Source organism: Malaya genurostris, chromosome 1 (assembly GCF_030247185.1).
Source record: "Malaya genurostris strain Urasoe2022 chromosome 1, Malgen_1.1, whole genome shotgun sequence".
NCBI classification, from domain to species: Eukaryota; Metazoa; Arthropoda; class Insecta; order Diptera; family Culicidae; genus Malaya; species Malaya genurostris.
Window position 1 is genome coordinate 144,554,425 of NC_080570.1, and position 19,270 is coordinate 144,573,694.

Below are 19,270 nucleotides of genomic sequence, written 5' to 3' on the forward strand. Positions count from 1 at the left end.
TTAATAATATTAACGATAATAAAGAAATAACCGAAATTGAAAAAAAGTGTAATCAACTAAATATACGAAATCAACGAATCTTAAAAAAATTAAGAAATTAACGAAATGAAAAAAACGAAATGAATGAAATGAAACTAACGATATTATCATAATTAATTAAATTAACGAAATTAACGAAATGAATGAAACGAAACTAACGAAATTATCAAAATTAATGAAATTAACGTAACGAAAATAACGAAATGAATGAAACGAAACTAACGAAATGAACTAAATGAAAATAAAGAAAGTAATGAAATCAACGAAATTTAAAAATTAATGAAATGAATGAAATGAAACTAAGGAAAATGTAAAAATTAAAGATATTAACATAAAGATATTAACGAAATTGAAGAAAATAAAGAAACTAATAAAATTACCGAAATTAAAAAAAATAGTAAATTAGCGAAATAATTTAAATTTACGAAATGAATGAAATGAAACCAAAGAAATAAACTAAATGAGCGAAATTAACGAAATGAAAATAATGAAATGAATGAATGAAATTAACGTAAGTTTCATAATTAAATTAATAATATTAACGAAATTAAAGAAAATTGACAAAATTTAAAAAATTGAACGAAATTGACGAAATTTAAAAAATAAGCGAAATCAACGAAATTTAATCGTAAAATAACGGAATTTCAAAAAATAAAGATATCAACGAAATGAAAATAACAAAATGAATTGAATGAAACTAACGAAATTATCGAAATGAACGAAATTTACGAAAATAACGAAAATAACAAAATAAACGAAATGCACGAAATTAACGATATTATGATATTACGAAATTAACGAAATGAACGAAAATAATGAGACGAAATTAATTAAATGAGAATAACGAAATTTAAAAACATAAATAAATTAATAAAATTGACTTAAGTTTAAAATATAACGAAATTACCGAAACGAAAATAACGGGGTGAACGAAATGAAACTAACGAAATTTAATCGTAAAATATCGGAATTTTCAAAAATAAAGAAATCAACGAAATGAAATTAACAGAATGAATGAAATGAAACTAACGAAATTATCGAAATTAACGAAATTTACGAAAATAACGAAATTAACCAAATAAACGAAATGCACGAAATTAACGATATTACGAAATTAACGAAATGAACGAAAATAATGAGACGAAATGAATTAAATGAGAATAACGAAATTTAAAAACATAAATAAATTAATGAAATTGACTTAAGTTTAAAAAATAAAGAAATTAGCGAAATTATCGAAACAAAAATAACCAGGTGAACGAAATGAATCTAACGAAATTAACGAAATTACGAATTTAACGAAATTAACGAAAATGACGAAATAAATAAAATAAAATTAACGACATGAACGAAATTAATTTTATTAACAAAATAATCGAAATAAACGAAATTACCGAAATGAGAGAAATGAACAAAATGAAACTAACTAAATTAACGAAATAAATCAATTTAAAATAACGAAATGAATGAAACGAAACTATTATTATTAATATAATTTAAACAGTCAAAATAAAGTACACATTTATGTGTATTATTACACCCATTTCCGATTAAACTGGAATTAAATCAACTCATTTATTGTATGAGTATCTTTTTTTCTATAATGGGTGAAGCGAATATGTGTCAAAAATTTGGTGGTTCATTACCCAATTTTACATATTATCTTTTATTACCCATTTTTAAATATACTCAGAAATCAAATAATCATTTGAAAAATTTACTATTTATCCACCATCGCAAATAATGAGCAGAGACGCTAAATGTGATAAAATATTTGAGACCAACTCCTGTTATAGCAAATAAGTGAGCTTCTGAAACAGGAACCAAACATGATAAAACGAAAACTATATTCAAACAATGTTAGAACTTTTTCCAGTTTGCCGAACAGTCAAACTGTGCACTAATTCTAATGCTGATTAGGAATTCGTTATCTCGCTTACTAATATCATTCACGAGTTTTTCAACCACTTATGGGTGTTTTTTTATCCATTTATTTCGTTGAACAGCAATATGGATATGGGCAGTATTTCACTCAGTTTCACATGCCAAAAAGTAACCCACTTTTGACAGCTCGAATTGAAGTCGAACATGGGTACTTGTGGTACTCATAAATGGGTGTTTTATTGTAACAATGTACGTTTTAGGCTTGACGAGCGAAAATTTACCCTTTTTGCAATCTGAATTCAGGTAACATAAATTTCAGTTCGTCAAGTATGTGGAATTTTTGCTTAAGACTAAAATTTAATTTTCAACATTTCAAACAATGATTCATATAACCACGTTTGACATGTAAACAAAACAAATGGCGCTTACACACAGAAAAGATACGCAACGCATCCTATGTTTATTTCAACTTTTCGGTACACTACTCAAGGTGCAAAAGTTGACTCATACCGTTTTCGTTCATTAATCAGAGCAACCCGAGAGCTGACCCTGAGTCGCCCAAACAACTTTTGAGATGTTTGTTTTAGCAACCTGGGATCGCACTAGATCGGACTCCAATCGCGTAGTTTCGCTCTGAAAATTTCCTCGGTTCCCACCACCACATCCATGAGAGCTTATTTTTTTTCTTTTTTTTTATGAGTTGTTAAGGGCGCGTACCACGTGTTCGTTTTACTCGGAGTCAGAGTCGTCCGCGTGTAGGTTCAAAAACGAAAACGGTATCAGTTTCCATTATGTTAAAACGCGAAACAGTGCCATTATCAACCCGATTCAGAAAATATATTCCAATTACCTTTGTTTCAAAGTTCAAAAAATAATTGGAAACAGATCAACATCGCGGCATCAACTTTCTGAATGCTCGTTGAAACCAACAGTTTATTGACACTTTCGTGTTCAAAACTTTTGATCTCAACAGAATATCTAATCTAAAGCGAACAGTTACAAAACTTCTCCGAGGCTTTCGCAATATAAAGAATAATATTATCACCGGTTCCATCCGAAGTCTTTTCACCCCAGGAACAACGCAACGAAAAGCCCATTGCCGTACCGGTAATCCATGGGCCTCCATAAAACGAACCATAAATTGTACAGAATGGAAAAGAATGAGTGTCTTCGGTTGGGCTGCCTTCGGTTTTCCGGTTGGTCCAAAAACAACCTGGATTCCTACAGAGGGGGACCAGGTCACAGACAAAGGCCAAACTATCTGCCATTTGTTTTTACTAGCATTCAATTTCGCGACTAAGGGGAAAAGGCAAAGGATGAATGACGATAAAATATGATTGAATGTTTTGCGAATCTAGGATTTTTGCTATCATTTTTTTTTTGATTCAGTCTGGCCTGACTATGGATGAGCAGAGAACGGACGGTAAAATATTGCCGCAGCAATCATTGAACGTCGTAGCAATATATCCTGCGGAAGGGTTGTATCGGAATCCGACGGAGAGAGTGATAGGATTTTTTTTTGACAGGGAATTTTCCCGTCAGATAGATTTTTACTGTAAAAACAGAACGAAAGCAAATGTTATTCAAAGTAATATAAGCCGGCATCGGTGGTGTCATCATCGGAGTTAAAACCACAAGTCGGTTTCCCGCTCGGCCGTAGCAAAACAAAAAATTTCGCAAGCCAAACAAACTACCGAATTCAATGGTCCGTGTCCTCGGAAAAACCTCGCAGTTGGTCACAAAAAATGTCGAATCTTAATTACGCTGCTGTGGCGTGGCAACTCGTTCAAAGCCTTGTTTACGTTTGCTTGGTGGGGTGTAAAATTTATATCCAGACTGGTGCCAGGTTCACGCTCTGTGGGACTCAACTCAGCGGCCAGGTCCTGGGCGGTAGCGGTAATTAAACCAACGTGGCTCTTGTGTTGCTACCGCGGAAATTCCACGGGACCGTTTTTACCGTTTGTATGTCGCATTCCGAAAACCCGCAGTAGATTAAAGCAAGACATCAGTAGATGAGGTTCGTCTGAGCGTGGACTCGCCATTGACGAAACCGGAGTCGATAATCCGGGGAAAATCTTCTACCATTGCCTACAAGAGGAGATTGTTGTTTGGTCGACTGCTGCAGTCGACAGTGTATACAGCGATGGAAATTAGTTCCTCACGTTCCTGTTCTATAATATCAAACTAGTGACAGTATAGAAACCGAACGATGCTTTATTATGAGTATTTTATGACCAAATTTCTGACATATACGCTCGTTCCATGTTACTCTAAAGTGAGTTCAATGTACACTCACATTCGCTAAAAGTGGAACTACTCTATAGTGGGTAAGATTAGATTTACTCACTTTTGAGTAACTCTGGGTAACATTTTCTCAGTGCAAAAATTTTCGTCGAACAACTTCTAACTTACCTTGGACGGAACAGAATTCTGCCTTCATCACTACGATAAGAAAGTCGGGACCCAATCAAAACTTATTGTCCACTTCAAAATATCGCCGAAAACCTGTAATTGCTTCTACGATCAAGTTCCCTAAAATTTTTCTAGTTCAACGTTTCAAAGCACGGTGATATAAAGTTTGCTGAAGTCACATTACTCACTTTTTGACAGGTAAACTAAATAAACAAAAGTGAGTACAAATTGCTCACTTGAGAGTAAAAATGAACGAGCGTGTAGGGAATTCAATACCCAGTGGTAAATCATTAAAAAAAATGAAAAGTCTCGGGCAATTTTTCAAAAGGGCGTATAAGCAAGTGACAGTTTCTCTTTAAGCACTCTCTCTTTCGATTATTGTGATGTGATTAAAAAGATTTTCTTTGATATCGCTATTCTGTTTGAAAGTCGAAAGTTTCGGGAATCATTTCATGCAAAGAGTTGAGTGATAAACGTGAAAACCGCTTGGTAATTAATAGAAGAGAAAGTAAATAAAGAGAAACTGTCGCTTGCTTATACGCCCTTTTGAAAAATTAACCGAGAAGTGTTAAATATTGTGTGAAGAAAAGTTTCGAAACTGAGATTAGGTATTCCGTGTTGGAAATAAACCAGCCTACTACACATAAGTAGTATACAGGGACCACCATCTAACTTTTTTTTTAACTAGCGGTTATTTCGACATTGCTAACCTTAAGGTCTGAGGACAGAGGGTCGCGTGTTGAGTTTTAAATCGACCACGTGGCTCGCTTAAATCCCTCTGCGCATCTCTTGTACTCTCTCGTATATGAGCAAACTGTACCGGGTTGCCAGCATACATTTTATTATTTTGATGAGAAGTTTTATCACATTAATCTATCTATCGTATGGGTTGGACATTACATGGATTTCAATGAACAATGAAAAAATATTCAACTTTCACAAAGATAGAATGTCTGTGTGTTTGGTAGCCTTGTCGAGCCAATTTTATTTCTCTCTTCTTTTTCAGAATGCTATCAGGAAATCAAAGCGAAAAAAATTACGGATGCATGTAAACTGACTTTGTTTCACAGAACAATACAAGACTTTATTTTTATCGCGATAACACTAATCGCAACTAAACTAAATTATCTAGACTTTGTTACGGTAGATTTATGATACAAGCCTTCAAAGCCGAGATATTCGATGAACAAGTAAAGGTATACATTTCCGAGCGTTCCAATTTTCAGCAGTTCTTCAGTCAGAAAAAAATACAACACGACCGCTCAACTCAATGAATCATTCTGAAAATTTCACAGAATATTCTCATCTAAATTTCGAAGGCATTGTCAGGTGGGTTTTTCTACATTCTGCACCGTTTCCAAGAAAATTTAATTTTAAACGGGAAAATAGCAAAAAACCTACCACTTTACGGTACTGTCCTCAGCCCTTAATGTCACTTCTGATTTGACAGAAACTTCTTCCGCTGAACGAAAATGGTCCATCCGATGCGTTATCGCTTCACCAACTGGGCTTGCGATCAGCTTGAAGAAGACACCGATTTTTGCAAAAAAATCATCTTCTCTGGAGAGGCTCATTTTCATCTCGGCGGCGAGTATGTTAATAAGCAAAATTGTCACATCTGGGGGACGGATAACCCGGAGAAGCCGATGCATCCTCAGAGAGTGACGGTTTGGTGCGGATTTTGGTCTGGCGGCATCATTGGGCCATTTTCTTCGAAAATGAGGCAGGAGCCGGGGGGGCTGTCAAAGATAAGTGTTATGTTAGCCATAGCTGAAATAAAGCTGCATACAATCGAAAATGTACTAAAAAACTGGACCAACCGTATGGCGTACTGCAAGGCCAGCCGAGGCAGCCATTTGAATGAAATTATATTCCACAATTACCCGGAAGGATTATACTTTAATATGAAAATAAATTTTGAAATCGGATGAACCGTTTGTGTTTTATTGGATGTTTAAAAAAGGTTACATGGCGGACCCTGTATGTAGTATGTTTTCTCGGCCATTAGGTTTTGCACGAACATAACATAACCTCACAAAAATGAACAGAATGAACTCTATTTTGGCATCCGCCGTGTATTTGTTTACAGTTTAAAAGTTCATCAGAGATTTATCATTTGAATTTAAAAATTGCAAGTCGCCTCACAGTAAACAGATTTAACCAAAAATCGCTCCATGATGCTGGAAACGCATACAGTGCAATCTGTTTTGTTCTTTTCACTGTGGAACACGGTTTTAACAGAGACTTTTTCGTCATTTTTCAACTTTGAATTTGTAGTTGCAAAACAAAACAAACACGCGGAAACTATCAAAAATGAATTTGATTCATCGACAGTTCACTTGTGTCGTCATCGTGCAAAACCTAACCTTATTCTCATCGTTTGCGCAGTGTTGGCATCATGATTAGAGCAGGTGGTCAAATGCAATCAAAATCGTTTTCATGTTTATCTTAGAACCCAGGGTTGTTAGAAACCCATAACATGTTCAAAGTGTGCTGATGATTTAGTACTAGACAAACAAAGTATTATATGAATAAATAAAAGAAATTGGCGGCACTGTCAACATCTATAACCGATCTTTTGACCTCTATACCATAGGTGGTGAGAGCATTTTTTTTTGCTAACTGAAAATCAAGCCGGTCTTAATTTCCAGTTAAATGTTTGAGTCAGAGACAGATTTTTGAAAAAAATTACATGGCAACTCTGCTAACCGTCAATGCAGTCAATTCAGCTGTTTTTTCAAAACAGGGCGAACTACTGGAAATAGTAAATGGAAACAACAGAATTGGGATAGATGTCAAAACATAGAATAAAGCGCTTCTGAAGATCTCGGCACTGACTTTAAGAGATTCAATAATCTCTAATTAATTTTAGTAAGTTATGGATTGTTTTGTGAGATTCAGATGTTCGCTTTCTGGACAATCCAAATAATTTGAGTTGACTTGTGGAAATTTCCCGCAGAATTGGGAAACTCTAGAAAATTGGAATGATTTCCAATCTGGCTAGATTAGAATTTCTCGAATACAATTTTAATGAAAATAAAAGAATTCTAACACAAGCTGTGAAAATGTCTGAACAAATTTGATTACTGGAGACTGAATTTATTGAAAGCCATTGTATTGGAAGTGTCATTTCCCCGAAAGTACAATGCAATGTATGAAATTTTCGAAATAATAATAAATTTCGCGAAACAGTTGTCGAATAAATGACGAATTTCTACGAAACAGATTTCGTCGATCAATGAAATGGATCAGGGTCATTTCGCCGAAAGCCAGTTTCTTGGAACGAGTCATTTTGCCGAAAGATGAATTTCACCGAATTCTTCATTAGTCTTAATATCGTGATTGGAATTGATAAAATAAAGACAAAAAAGACAATTATTTCAACTCCCGTTTTGTTGACCTACAATCGTACTTCCGAAATGATCCATTGAATTGGAATCATTTTTGTAGCTTTGTTCATGATCCTCAGAACGGAATTCCCTAAAAAACCTTGTTAACTTTATTAGTGTACCTATCAGACAATTGTTTACGGTATCTTCTGATAACTGAGTGCAGATTACAAAATATCTAATGCGGCTTCGCCACATCGTTTTGTTCGAATACTATCCGGACCTAACTGAAGCAAAGAAACCTAGATTTTAGTAGAACGGGCAAACGAGGCGGTTACAGGTTTGTATGAAGAGGCCGCCGCTTCCGACCCTTTCGGCGAAATGACCCATTCGGTGAAACGACTTTCGGCGAAATGGCATTCGGCGAAACGACTTTCGGCGAAATGACCCGTTCCCCAATGAAATGGCCTTCGACGGAACGGCTTTCGGCTAAATGGCTTTCACTAAAATGGCTTTTCACAAAATAGTTTACGGCGAAAAGTTTGTCGAGGAAAAATAATTTTCGGAGAAATTATGGAGAGGACTTCTGGTGGAACATTTTTTTTTGTTTGACGAATTGGTGTCCGATGAAGCGATTAACGATTAAATGGCTTCCGGCGAAAATCATCGCTTCCAAACAGTTAATTTGACGAACACTCGTCCCGAAGAAAGAATTAATTTTTGAATTGAAAAAATAGAGGACAACGAGCTAATAAAGCTGTATGACTGGGAAGGTACAAAGGCAAATCGAATGTTTATTAAAAATAGATATTTTTCGTGTTTTGATTTTAAATTATCAATATTTAGATACCTTTAAATCATTTCTCATGTAGAAAAAAACCTACGGGTTCCATATTATGGCAAACTGGCATCACTGTTCAGAAGTTGTCACTGAAAAAAAACTCTAGTAAATTAAAATGTTTTCCATTTTGGCTAGATTAGAATTTCTCAGATACAATTTTCATGAACTTATTTTTTTAAACTGATCAAAAAATGGTAACAAAATAAACACTACATTAGGGTTTTTTTATTCAAACTAAAAACTGAAGTAAAAATTATTATTATTTTTTCCAAAAGCATTATACTCGCTCATGATAGACCGAAGTAAACCCAAAATACTTGTCCCGTTGACAAGAGCAACACGAAAACAAGGGAGCGGAGGAAACTTCTAGAACTGTAACTATAACTTGTTAATCTGCAATTTTCCACTTTCGCAAAGCTTTCAAAACGTTTCAAACTATCGGAAATCCGTTCAAGCTTTTAACCTTTGCAGCCATTCTACGTCAAAGTTCGTGCCAAGCAGGCGGAAAACTGCGAACCCGTACAGCGGGAAGGTGCATGGAAGCGTTCGCCAAAAAGCTTCATTAAAAATTTATCAACTCAATAAATCAACGCAAATTCCCTATCAATATTCAAATCGCATCTCGTAAATTCTGATCTAATGGAATGAATAATGAATCCGTGCAACTCCGTGGACGCACTGGGAAGCGTTGTGTACGGATGCATTGAACCGACTCCCGACTAAAGGACCGACCAGTACTTTCGTAACTTTCACCGACAAGCGCCTGAAGTCAGACTGGTTGCTCATCCACGCCATCGTCCGCATCAGTGAAGCTACGAAAAACAGGGTGGGATTGGCGCTACTGGCATAATAACATAACTTCCGCGCTGAATCCTCGTATTAAAAGATTTTTTTTCAGATTTATATTTTTTTTCACAATTCCAAACACCCACCAATCCGATTCTAGTTTAACTTTCATACTATTTTCACCTCTAAACCCACCCTAAGTAGCGAGTTTCCAGCAGACATAACTTTGAAATGTGTTTTGTTCCACTTTTCGATTCTTCTTCTTCATCCAACTGCGATGCCGGCCCGACAGATTCACACCGTACGAATGGCCCACTCCGAATCCGTGCGATCCCCATCCGGAGAAGATGCAGACGCAGTTCACGCTCATGAACTGCATGTGGTTTGCGATTGGTTCGCTGATGCAGCAGGGCTGTGATTTTCTGCCCAAGTAAGAATGAAATTATCTACTTTTTTTTTTGAGCATTTGACGGGGAGATGGAAGTGATGGCAAACAAGAAAACAGAGCATTGCGTGTGAAAAAAAATAATGGAATGCATTGTGTGTGGGAATCTTTCAAAGTTAATAAAACAGACGAAAAACTGCACAGTTTTTTCGAGGTGAGATAAATTCTGTTTTCCCACTTGCTGAAACACTGAAGTACTGGACGAAACGAAAATTTTTCCGAGCGCTTTTATTTCGCTACACATTTTCTGATGAACATGAACTTAGTGAAGTATATTCAACAATAACGCGAATAGGTGAATAAATAATTGTTAATGAGTTACGGTGGTTTTGAATTTGAGGATAGTTTTTTTTATTAAATTAACTTGAAAATAAATCCCAGCCAGCGAATTATTAACGAAACTGCATCGATCTCCCGACCAAGCGCACGCAGCATTACGAATCAATAAGAGTCTGTTTTACAAGCAAACATAACGTGTGGTAAGCCCACTGCGCTCAAACACTGAAAATATTCCTGGTTCCTATGTGTTGGCTTTGCCTGTCATGCTTTGTGCGACGATTCGTTCAACTCAAGCGGTTAAAATCAACATCTTTGTTCCGCAAGCACTTTGTAGATGTGGATCGAATTTGAACATATTTATCCATTTTTCAGAACCTAGATGCTAATTGCTCAGGTTTGAACGTCTGTTGAGCGGAGCCATAGTGCTCTTCTATTCCATAAACATTGAATTACTTTCGATTTGGATTTATAAGTGATCAACACAATTCCAGAACCTGCGTTTTTTTTATTTTTCTTCTATTGAGTATCCCTATGTTAATTTTAAAATATTGTTAGAAAATACCTTGTTTGACAAGCATTTTGTACATGCAGTTAGAAATTCGAGTGCCGTTTTGGAAGCAATAGATGACTAAAAATCCTTTTGAATATCCAATTTTTTCTTTCAACAATTGAAAGAATTTATTTCGATTTTCCGTAATGAACGGAAAAAACGCTTTTTAAATTCAAAATGTTTATACTTTTCTACATGTAATTCCGACAACGGAAGTCGTATTTTGATAAAACTCAACTGGTTTTATAGTATCGTAAAACCTTCCGGTTGAACATGAGCTTGCGAAAATTGGTACAGCGGTCTCTGAGAGAATCCAGTGCACTTTTTTAATTTTTTGTGCACATTTTAGACCGTTACTCCAAAACCGGAAGTCAAGTTCAGATAAAATGCAATAGTAGACCAAGAAACTGTTTTATTAAATCTATGTTTTAGAAAATGGGTTGAAAGATTTCGGAGAAAATCGAGTGCAAATTATTTAATTCGATCCGGATGAAATTTAATAGCAGGCCCTGGGACAGAGACTTTTCATTTGAATTTAAGATGTAGAAAATAATGTCCAACCATCCATGAGGAAATCGAGTGAGAAGTGAGTCGCAGTCGCATGACATTCGGCCCTCCAAATTTCACAGTTCAAAAACTGGTTTTCACAGTGATTACATAGACTTTCTTAATGAGAAAGGCAAGAAGATGCTCTAATTTTGCATTCGATTCATGTTTCTTTTAATAAACTCCACGGACATTTCATCGCTCGATTCAATGCGTCAAACGCCAGTAAGGATACGATTGGTACATTCAATGAAGGTCGTTTTGCCTATCGGATCAGTTGATCGAGGGTCAATTCGTCGAATCAGATAGTAATCTAGAAATTTTATCTAAATTTGACGAAGTCGAACAAAAACTATTCCGGTTCAAAGCCGTTGAGAAAAACCTCCTCACGCGCCTGATACTCCTTACTTGACACCATCCGATTGCTGCCTGCTCAAACTGTTGATGAACGTTCTGATCGGAATACGTCCCAACTCTATCCAGAACATCTTAAATTGGATTAAGATGTTCAACAGCTGCATAAATTGCCTGATAAAGATGAAAAAAGTAATCATTTAAAGGTCGTGGATAACCAGTTTGTGCAACGTGCACATAATTTTTTACGCTTCGTCTTCGACTCATCATTGCATTAGCAGGTTATGTTGAACTGCTTGTTTTGCAAGTGTTTTGCGAAATGCAATAAATTTTCGTCTGATTAGCGGATTATGTTGACCTGCAAGATGGCATTAGTTGACATATGTGAATAATTACTTGAATGTTTGTTGTATACACTGAGGTCTTTTTTTACGCGGCGGATACGTACCGCATAAAAAAACCGCGCAAAGAAACCGCGTAATTTGGGAAATCCGCGTAAAAACAGCGTAACTTTGGAAATTCGCGTTAAAAATGCGGCGTAAAAAGAAACCGCATAAAAAACCGCGTAAAAAGAGACCCCAGTGTAAAGTAGTTTATTGAAAAATTTTGATTTTACAATTGACCTAAATATGACGTATTTTGCGCTCAATCATATTTGCAGTTGGCAAAATTTTCTCAGATTGGAAAAAAACTGGACATGTGGCTTTGTCTTCAAATGTCACATTATATACTACATTTTTCCAAAATTGATCTAGACTGTCTTTTGAAAAGGACTGAACTTATTTACACTGAAGTCTATTTTTATGCGAGTTTACGTACCACATAAAAAACTGCATAATTCTGAAAATTTGCATAAGAAACGCATAACTCTAAAAAACTTCGCATAAAAAACCGAATAACTCTGAAAATTAGCATAAAAAACCGCACAAAGGAAACCGCATAACTCTGCAAGTTCGCATAAAAAAACTGCATAACTCTGAAAATTCGCATAAAAAAACCGCAGAAAGGAAACCGCATAACTCTGGAGGTTCGCATAAAAAAAACCGCTTAACTCTGGAAGTTTGCATAACTCTGAAACTTCGCATAAAAAAATCCGCATAACTCTGAAACTTCGCATAAAAAAACCGCAGAAAGGAAACCGCATAACTCTGGAAGTTCGCATAAAAAAAAACCGCAGAAAGGAAACCGCATAACTCTGGAAGTTCGCATAAAAAAAACCACAGAAAGGAAACCGCATAACTCTGGAAGTTCGCATAAAAAAACTGCATAACTCTGAAACTTCGCAAAAAAAAACCGCAAAAAGGAAACCGCATAACTCTGGAAGTTCGCATAAAAAAACCGCATAACTCTGAAAATTCGCATAAAAAAACCACAGAAAGGAAACCGCATAACTCTGGAGGTTCGCATAAAAAAACCGCTTAACTCTGGAAGTTCGCATAAAAAAAACCGCATAACTCTGAAACTTCGCATAAAAAAACCCGCATAACTCTGAAACTTCGCATAAAAAAACCGCAGAAAGGAAACCGGAACTCTGGAACTCTGGAAGTTCGCATAAAAAAAAACTGCATAACTCTGAAAATTCGCATAAAAATCCGCATAACTCTGAAACTTCGCATAAAAAAACCGCAGAAAGGAAACCGCATAACTCTGGAAGTTCGCATAAAAAAAACCGCAGAAAGGAAACCGCATAACTCTGGAAGTTCGCATAAAAAAAACTGCATAACTCTGAAAATTCGCATAAAAAACCGCAGAAAGGAAACCGCATAACTCTGGAAGTTCGCATAAAATAAAAACGCATAACTTTGAAACTTCGCATAAAAAACCGCAGAAAGGAAACCGCATAACTCTGGAAGTTCGCATAAAAAAAACTGCATAACTCTGAAAATTCGCATAAAACTATAACTCTGAAACTTCGCAAAAAAAACCGCAAAAAGGAGACCGCATAACTCTGGAAGTTCGCATAAAAAAATCGCATAACTCTGAAAATTCGCATAAAAAACCGCAGAAAGGAAACCGCATAACTCTGGAAGTTCGCATAAAAAAACCGCATAACTCTGGAAGTTCGCATAAAAAAACCGCATAACTCTGGAAGTTCGCATAAAAAAACCCGCATAACTCTGAAACTTCGCATGAAAAAACCGCAGAAAGGAAACCGCATAACTCTGGAAGTTCGCATAAAAAAAAACTGCATAACTCTGAAAATTCGCATAAAAAAAACCACATAACTCTGAAACTTCGCATAAAAAACCGCAGAAAGGAAACCGCATAACTCTGGAAGTTCGCATAAAAAACCCGCATAACTCTGAAACTTCGCATAAAAAAACCGCAGAAAGGAAACTGCATAACTCTGGAAGTTCGCATAAAAAAACCGCATAACTCTGAAACTTCGCATAAAAAAACCGCAGAAAGAAAACCGCATAACTCTGGAAGTTCGCATAAAAAAAACCGCATAACTCTGAAACTTCGCATAAAAAAACCGCAGAAAGGAAACCGCATAACTCCGGAAGTTCGCATACAAAATGCAGTTTTTTTAACTCTGAAAATTCGCCATAAAAAACGCATAACTCTGAAACTTCGCATAAAAAACCACAGAAAGAAAACCGTATAACTCTGGAAGTTCGCATAAAAAACCGCATAACTTTGAAACTTCGCATAAAAAAACAAAAAAAAAATTTTTTTGTCCAATTAATTAGAGTAGAAAAATGACAAATCCTACAAAAAAATCGTTGTGCTAGTGAGGCTCTCGAAATAAGTCTAATTTTCGAATTAATATACAGAAAAAAATACTAATCGAATTTTACACTGAAAAAAAATGGATCCTAAAAATTTGATGTCAAATTACAAAAAAAAAACGCCATTCTTTTTTTGATTGAAATTTTGTTCCCTGCCATTTCTTATTTATTGTAAGATGAGCGTTTTGAAGGGAAAAAATTTTTCTAACAAAACATTTTCTTATCCAGCAATGATACTTTCTGCAAATATCGGGTAACTAGCAACAGGGTATTCGGTGAAATTTTCTCATTAAGATTCATTGGAATCGTGGATAATTATGACTTTCAGTTTAGTTTAGTTTTTATGAAGAAAACACTGGACAAAAAATTCTGTCCCATTTTGTTCTGTTTGGACAAGAAATAGGGTAACAAAAAAGGTATTTTGGCCCACTTTAGAATCGATTTTATTTTGGCCCACTTTGTAAAAATAACCAACAAATGTTGTAATATCTTTGAAAAATCCTTCCGCAATAGGTAATTTAATGTTATTAGCTTTAAACTGATGCAACATGGGTTACCTAAGATCGATTGAATCCATAAAGTTTGTTAGGTGGGCCAAAATATATGAACTGGCCAAAATACCTCTGTTACCCTAGTTTTTGTTTGAAACATTTTTTTCCTTGAATGTGCCCCATCTTGCAATGTGTGAACGGTTTGTAGGGAATGTAAACACTAATCTTGGATCAAAATTTTATCAAAATCAAAAATGGATTTCTCGGCGAACGCCCGCAACTAGGTTAAATCCGGGTATAAATTAACGATATAAAAAATAGGTTTCGATGTTAAATATTTAAAATCAATTTTTTTCTGTTTAGGATTCGATAAGAATTTTTTTTCGGTATTTTTTGACTGTTTCTGTGGAAATTCTCATCATAACACTTTTCTGGGAGCGGGTCATTTCGCCGAAAGCCATTTCGCCGAAGGCCATTTCGTCGAAGGCCATTTCGCCGAAAGCCATTTCGCCGAATGCCATTTCTCCGAAAGTCGTTTCACCGAAAGGGTCATTTCACTGAATGGGTCATTCGCTGAGTCGGACGCCGACCCGTCGTCGGAAGCGGCGACCTCTTGCATACAAACCTGTAACCGCCTCGTTTGCCCAGTCTACTCAAATCTAAGTTTCTTTGCTTTAGTCAGGTTCGAACGAGTGTTTTCATTTTTCACTTAATAAACAGAAAATACCACATACATTTGCCTAGTAGATACAACTACGCTAATGCTTTGATGCTTAGCAGCTAATAGTCGTCAAGTTTCCTCGAGAACTCCGTACTGAGGTTCATGAATCAATCTTTATTCAAGAAGTACAATTGTAGGTCAACAAAATGGACGTTAACGCTATCATCTTTAATTTGTCTTCATTTTATATCAATTCCAATTACGATTTTAAGACGATTTCAGGATTCGACGAAATGACTGATTCGGCGAAATGGCCCGTTCGGCGAAATGACCCTTTCGGCGAAATGTCATTCGGTGAAATGACCCTGATTCCACTTTTCTGTAGGATTTATTATTTTCTACAAAAGCTCTTTTAAAAAAAATTGGTTGAAAATATTTAGCCCATTTCAAAAGTTAGTCTGGATAAATTTTCGATCAACAAAGTATGCAAAGTGACTTTTGAACTCAAAGTCTACGCGTCAGAGGGTGCTGTCAACATTTGATCGAGTTGGTTCGAAATTCGTCATATTTATAGAGAAGAGTTTTCATAACATAATTAGGGGGTTGAACCCTTTAAACCCCTCCTTTTATACGTGCCTGACTTAAATTGATCTCTTATTTTGGATTCAATTACCCAGGTAACAATCGAATAGTCGAACACCATTTCATAGAAAACCGAAGTGTATCCTTAAATATGATTGTTTGAATCGGCAAAATATCTCTTTCGACAAAACGGTTTTCGATGAAATGACTCTAACTCAGCTTTTACTTTAGTAAAAGTTAAATTTTACAGCAATGGTTTGTTTTTTTAACATCACATGAAAACAAGTTTTTTTTATTTCCCGTGAACTCGAACATATTAAAATGTACCGACAGCTGGTGCAGGTTCTGTTTTCTTGTTTGTCACACTCGAGGAACCACCTCCACCGGTCGCCAGCCACGCTTTTCCAACCATTCAAACAAACCCGGATTAGAGATGCAGTGGCGTAGTTGGAAGACAGCGTGACGAACAATAGATTGATTTCGTGCCCGCAGCTTCCTTCCGATCGAGACGAAATTCAATCCCCGTGCATCAGAGATTCGAAACGTGCTGAACGGACCACCTACTATTTTTCTTCAAAACATTGCAACACCATTCGAAGTCGGAGTCGGAGTTCGATGATGAACGTGTTTATATATTAATGCGATTACAAACAAACACACTTACATTTACTCATACAGTATTTATGTACTAGGAAATGGTTCGTATGAAAGGACCAGACTTAACCAGTCAAAATAACATCGGCGGTAGCCAGCTGAGACAGATGGAGTATTATTGTCAGAATTATACAATCGAGGATGTTTTATTTTTTCAAGCGCGAGGGAGGAATGAGAAAACATGAAAATATGTTCTCGTTGAAACTTTACGATTTCATCCACTCTGACAACCCGATAGTAAATTGTCATTTGATTGTTTCTAATCCATTCTTGAGAATTGATGTTTTTCGTTTCACCAAGCGTAAGCGTAAGCTTTTTTTTTATTATTTTGTTAAGTACTATACCGAACAGTCTCAAAATCTCGTACAGGTTCCATTTCAATCGTCTCACATTTCACCATTTCACCGACATGGACAAAGCATTCAACAAGCTTTGCGCACTTCAAACAGATTGCTTTGATGCTTGTACCTTTTCTTCCTATTAATATTAGATTGATTAAATTTCATTTCCCGAATCGCAGTTGGCTGGTCGCAAAGTAAGTCGGTCTCGGTCTCGCGTCTGAGCTGGCATCCTTCGGAAGAACGAAAGCCCCGGAGAATTGCCAATTGCGGAGTCGCGAGTGTAAGAACCAGCGGTGGGATGCGGGGGGGAGACAATCGATCTTCCTTGCGTACGACTGACTGTGTGTTAAATAAATTTACCTGCAGAACCCTCGCCCCTTTTGCTGTATCTGGAGGGCTTCAAAAGCCCAACTTCCAGCGAACTCCGAACAACGATTATGAACACAGGAAAACTCAATATGATCTATTTTCTGTTTTCTTTTTCTACTCCCTTTTTTCGCGGCGGAACAACGAAAAACATAAACCCGTCGCTCCTACCCTAACCACCACGATTCGTTCATCGCGGACTGAAATAAAAAAAAACACACGAAAACAGCTTTACGCCGTACGAATGGGAAAATCCCCATCCGTGCAATTCGGATCCACTTTTCCTGGCAAATAGCTTCACACTGCTCAACTCCCTCTGGTTTACGATAGGTTCGTTGATGCAACAGGGCTGCGATATTGCCCCCAAGTAAGTCCCCAGCCGTTTTGCCTTCCGGTCGTTCGTTCGCAGGCTCTCACGAACAAACGGACCGAGAAGGGCGGTTTTTTTTGTTGTTGCTTGTCGGACCGGAATTTTTTGTTCCCCAGCGCCCGATGTTCCGTATTTCTGTTCGCTGTTTGATGTGTTCTACTCTATTGGCTTAGTGTTTCGGGGTTTCGGGAATCAATCCGGGAATGTTTCGATCTAGCGGTGAATAGCTTTAGATTGCGCCATATAGAAATCGATACTGTAGAGCTGCTTTTTTTTAGAACTGACTACCTACCTAGATAGAGCTAATTGTGTACATGCTGTAAATATCGATGCTGCAATTTGTTTTTTTTTGTTTCACACAAACATTTGTTCTTAATTCAGATTTACACGATTTTCAATATTTATGCAAACACGGTTATTAAATTCAATTGAGAAGATTTAATTCTGCTGCTGGTACGTTCTTAACTCACTAGCTGTTTTTTTTTGACGTTGGACTACGATTTTTTCAGAAATGCAATTTCAAATACGATTACATAAAACAATTCAAAAAGTGAACTACTTTTAAACCTTTACACACTTATGGTCAATTCTTCAGCTTGGCATAACAAAATGTCGAAAACGTCGAGATCGGCAACAGGGAGTATTGCTGATTATTCAGTAATTCAAACGTTCATTTCCGAGCTTGTTCGTGACAAAATCTGGGCAGTCGCGAAATATTTTGCATACTGATAACTTCTAGATCGAAGAAGGCGTCGAAAGAAGAACAAGTGCGAAAAGCGATTGTGCCCGGTTGCAATGAAAATCCGAATCTGTCAGTAAGAAAACTAGCAAAAAAAGCATGGTTCTACCTCAAGCACTGTCCATAATGTTTTCATATCTTTCGATACACGTTTGACAAAAGCCAGGAAGGCTGGGAGTCGAACAAAAACGGATCACAGGAACCACTAGAATGGTGGCGCTAAGGTGAAGCAAATATTGCAGAAGAGCCCAGATCTTGTGACTAGAAAAATAAAAATTAGAGGGTTGTATGCAAAACACGACCGATCACGATTACATTAAAAATGAAATAATTCTAAGGTACCCATAATAAACACAAATATAAAGATGATGATGGATGCACTAAAAGTCATAAATTACAAACTTGCTCTACTTTTACTGTTTACATTTTTGGCGAATGATCATAATGACAATTAGATTCTTTCAGAACAATTGATTCCTATCTATTTTATGCCTTCAACAAATTTTTACATTTGAATATTTTTGGAAAATATTCTTCAAATGAAAGTCAATTATGATGATTTCAAAGTTACTTAAAAAAAACAATTTTGGATACGAACAACCTCAAGATATAAATCTGGACGAATGAAACCATTTTATTATAATAATAATTTTCAAGACAGAGAACGTACAAACTTAATCATTTTATAAACAGCTATTAGAGAAGATTTTAAAAGTTTTGATAAAAAAATGTGAATGTGAAAAATTTTAAAAACCGTCAACCAATAAACTCAGTAATAGTGTAATTTTAATGATACTTCGTTAAAAACCGTCGATAATCTTCGGAAAGTGTATGAAACATATTTTGTTACTTGAATTGATTTTCACTTT

General features: G+C 36.1%; 1 protein-coding gene across 5 annotated transcripts in view; it reads left to right on the forward strand.

Moving 5' to 3' along the window:
• Positions 1-19,270, forward strand: part of LOC131426045 (glutamate receptor ionotropic, kainate 2) — a 318,947-nt gene that overhangs the window by 239,357 nt on the left and 60,320 nt on the right. For 3 of the 5 annotated variants that reach the window (XM_058588453.1, XM_058588455.1, XM_058588456.1), the window contains exon 12: positions 9,584-9,721. In XM_058588453.1, the coding sequence (XP_058444436.1) occupies positions 9,584-9,721 (138 nt within the window). Of the gene's footprint in view, positions 1-9,583; positions 9,722-17,521; positions 17,660-19,270 lie in introns of all 5 variants that reach the window. The other 2 variants (XM_058588452.1, XM_058588457.1) reach the window with 1 other exon arrangement.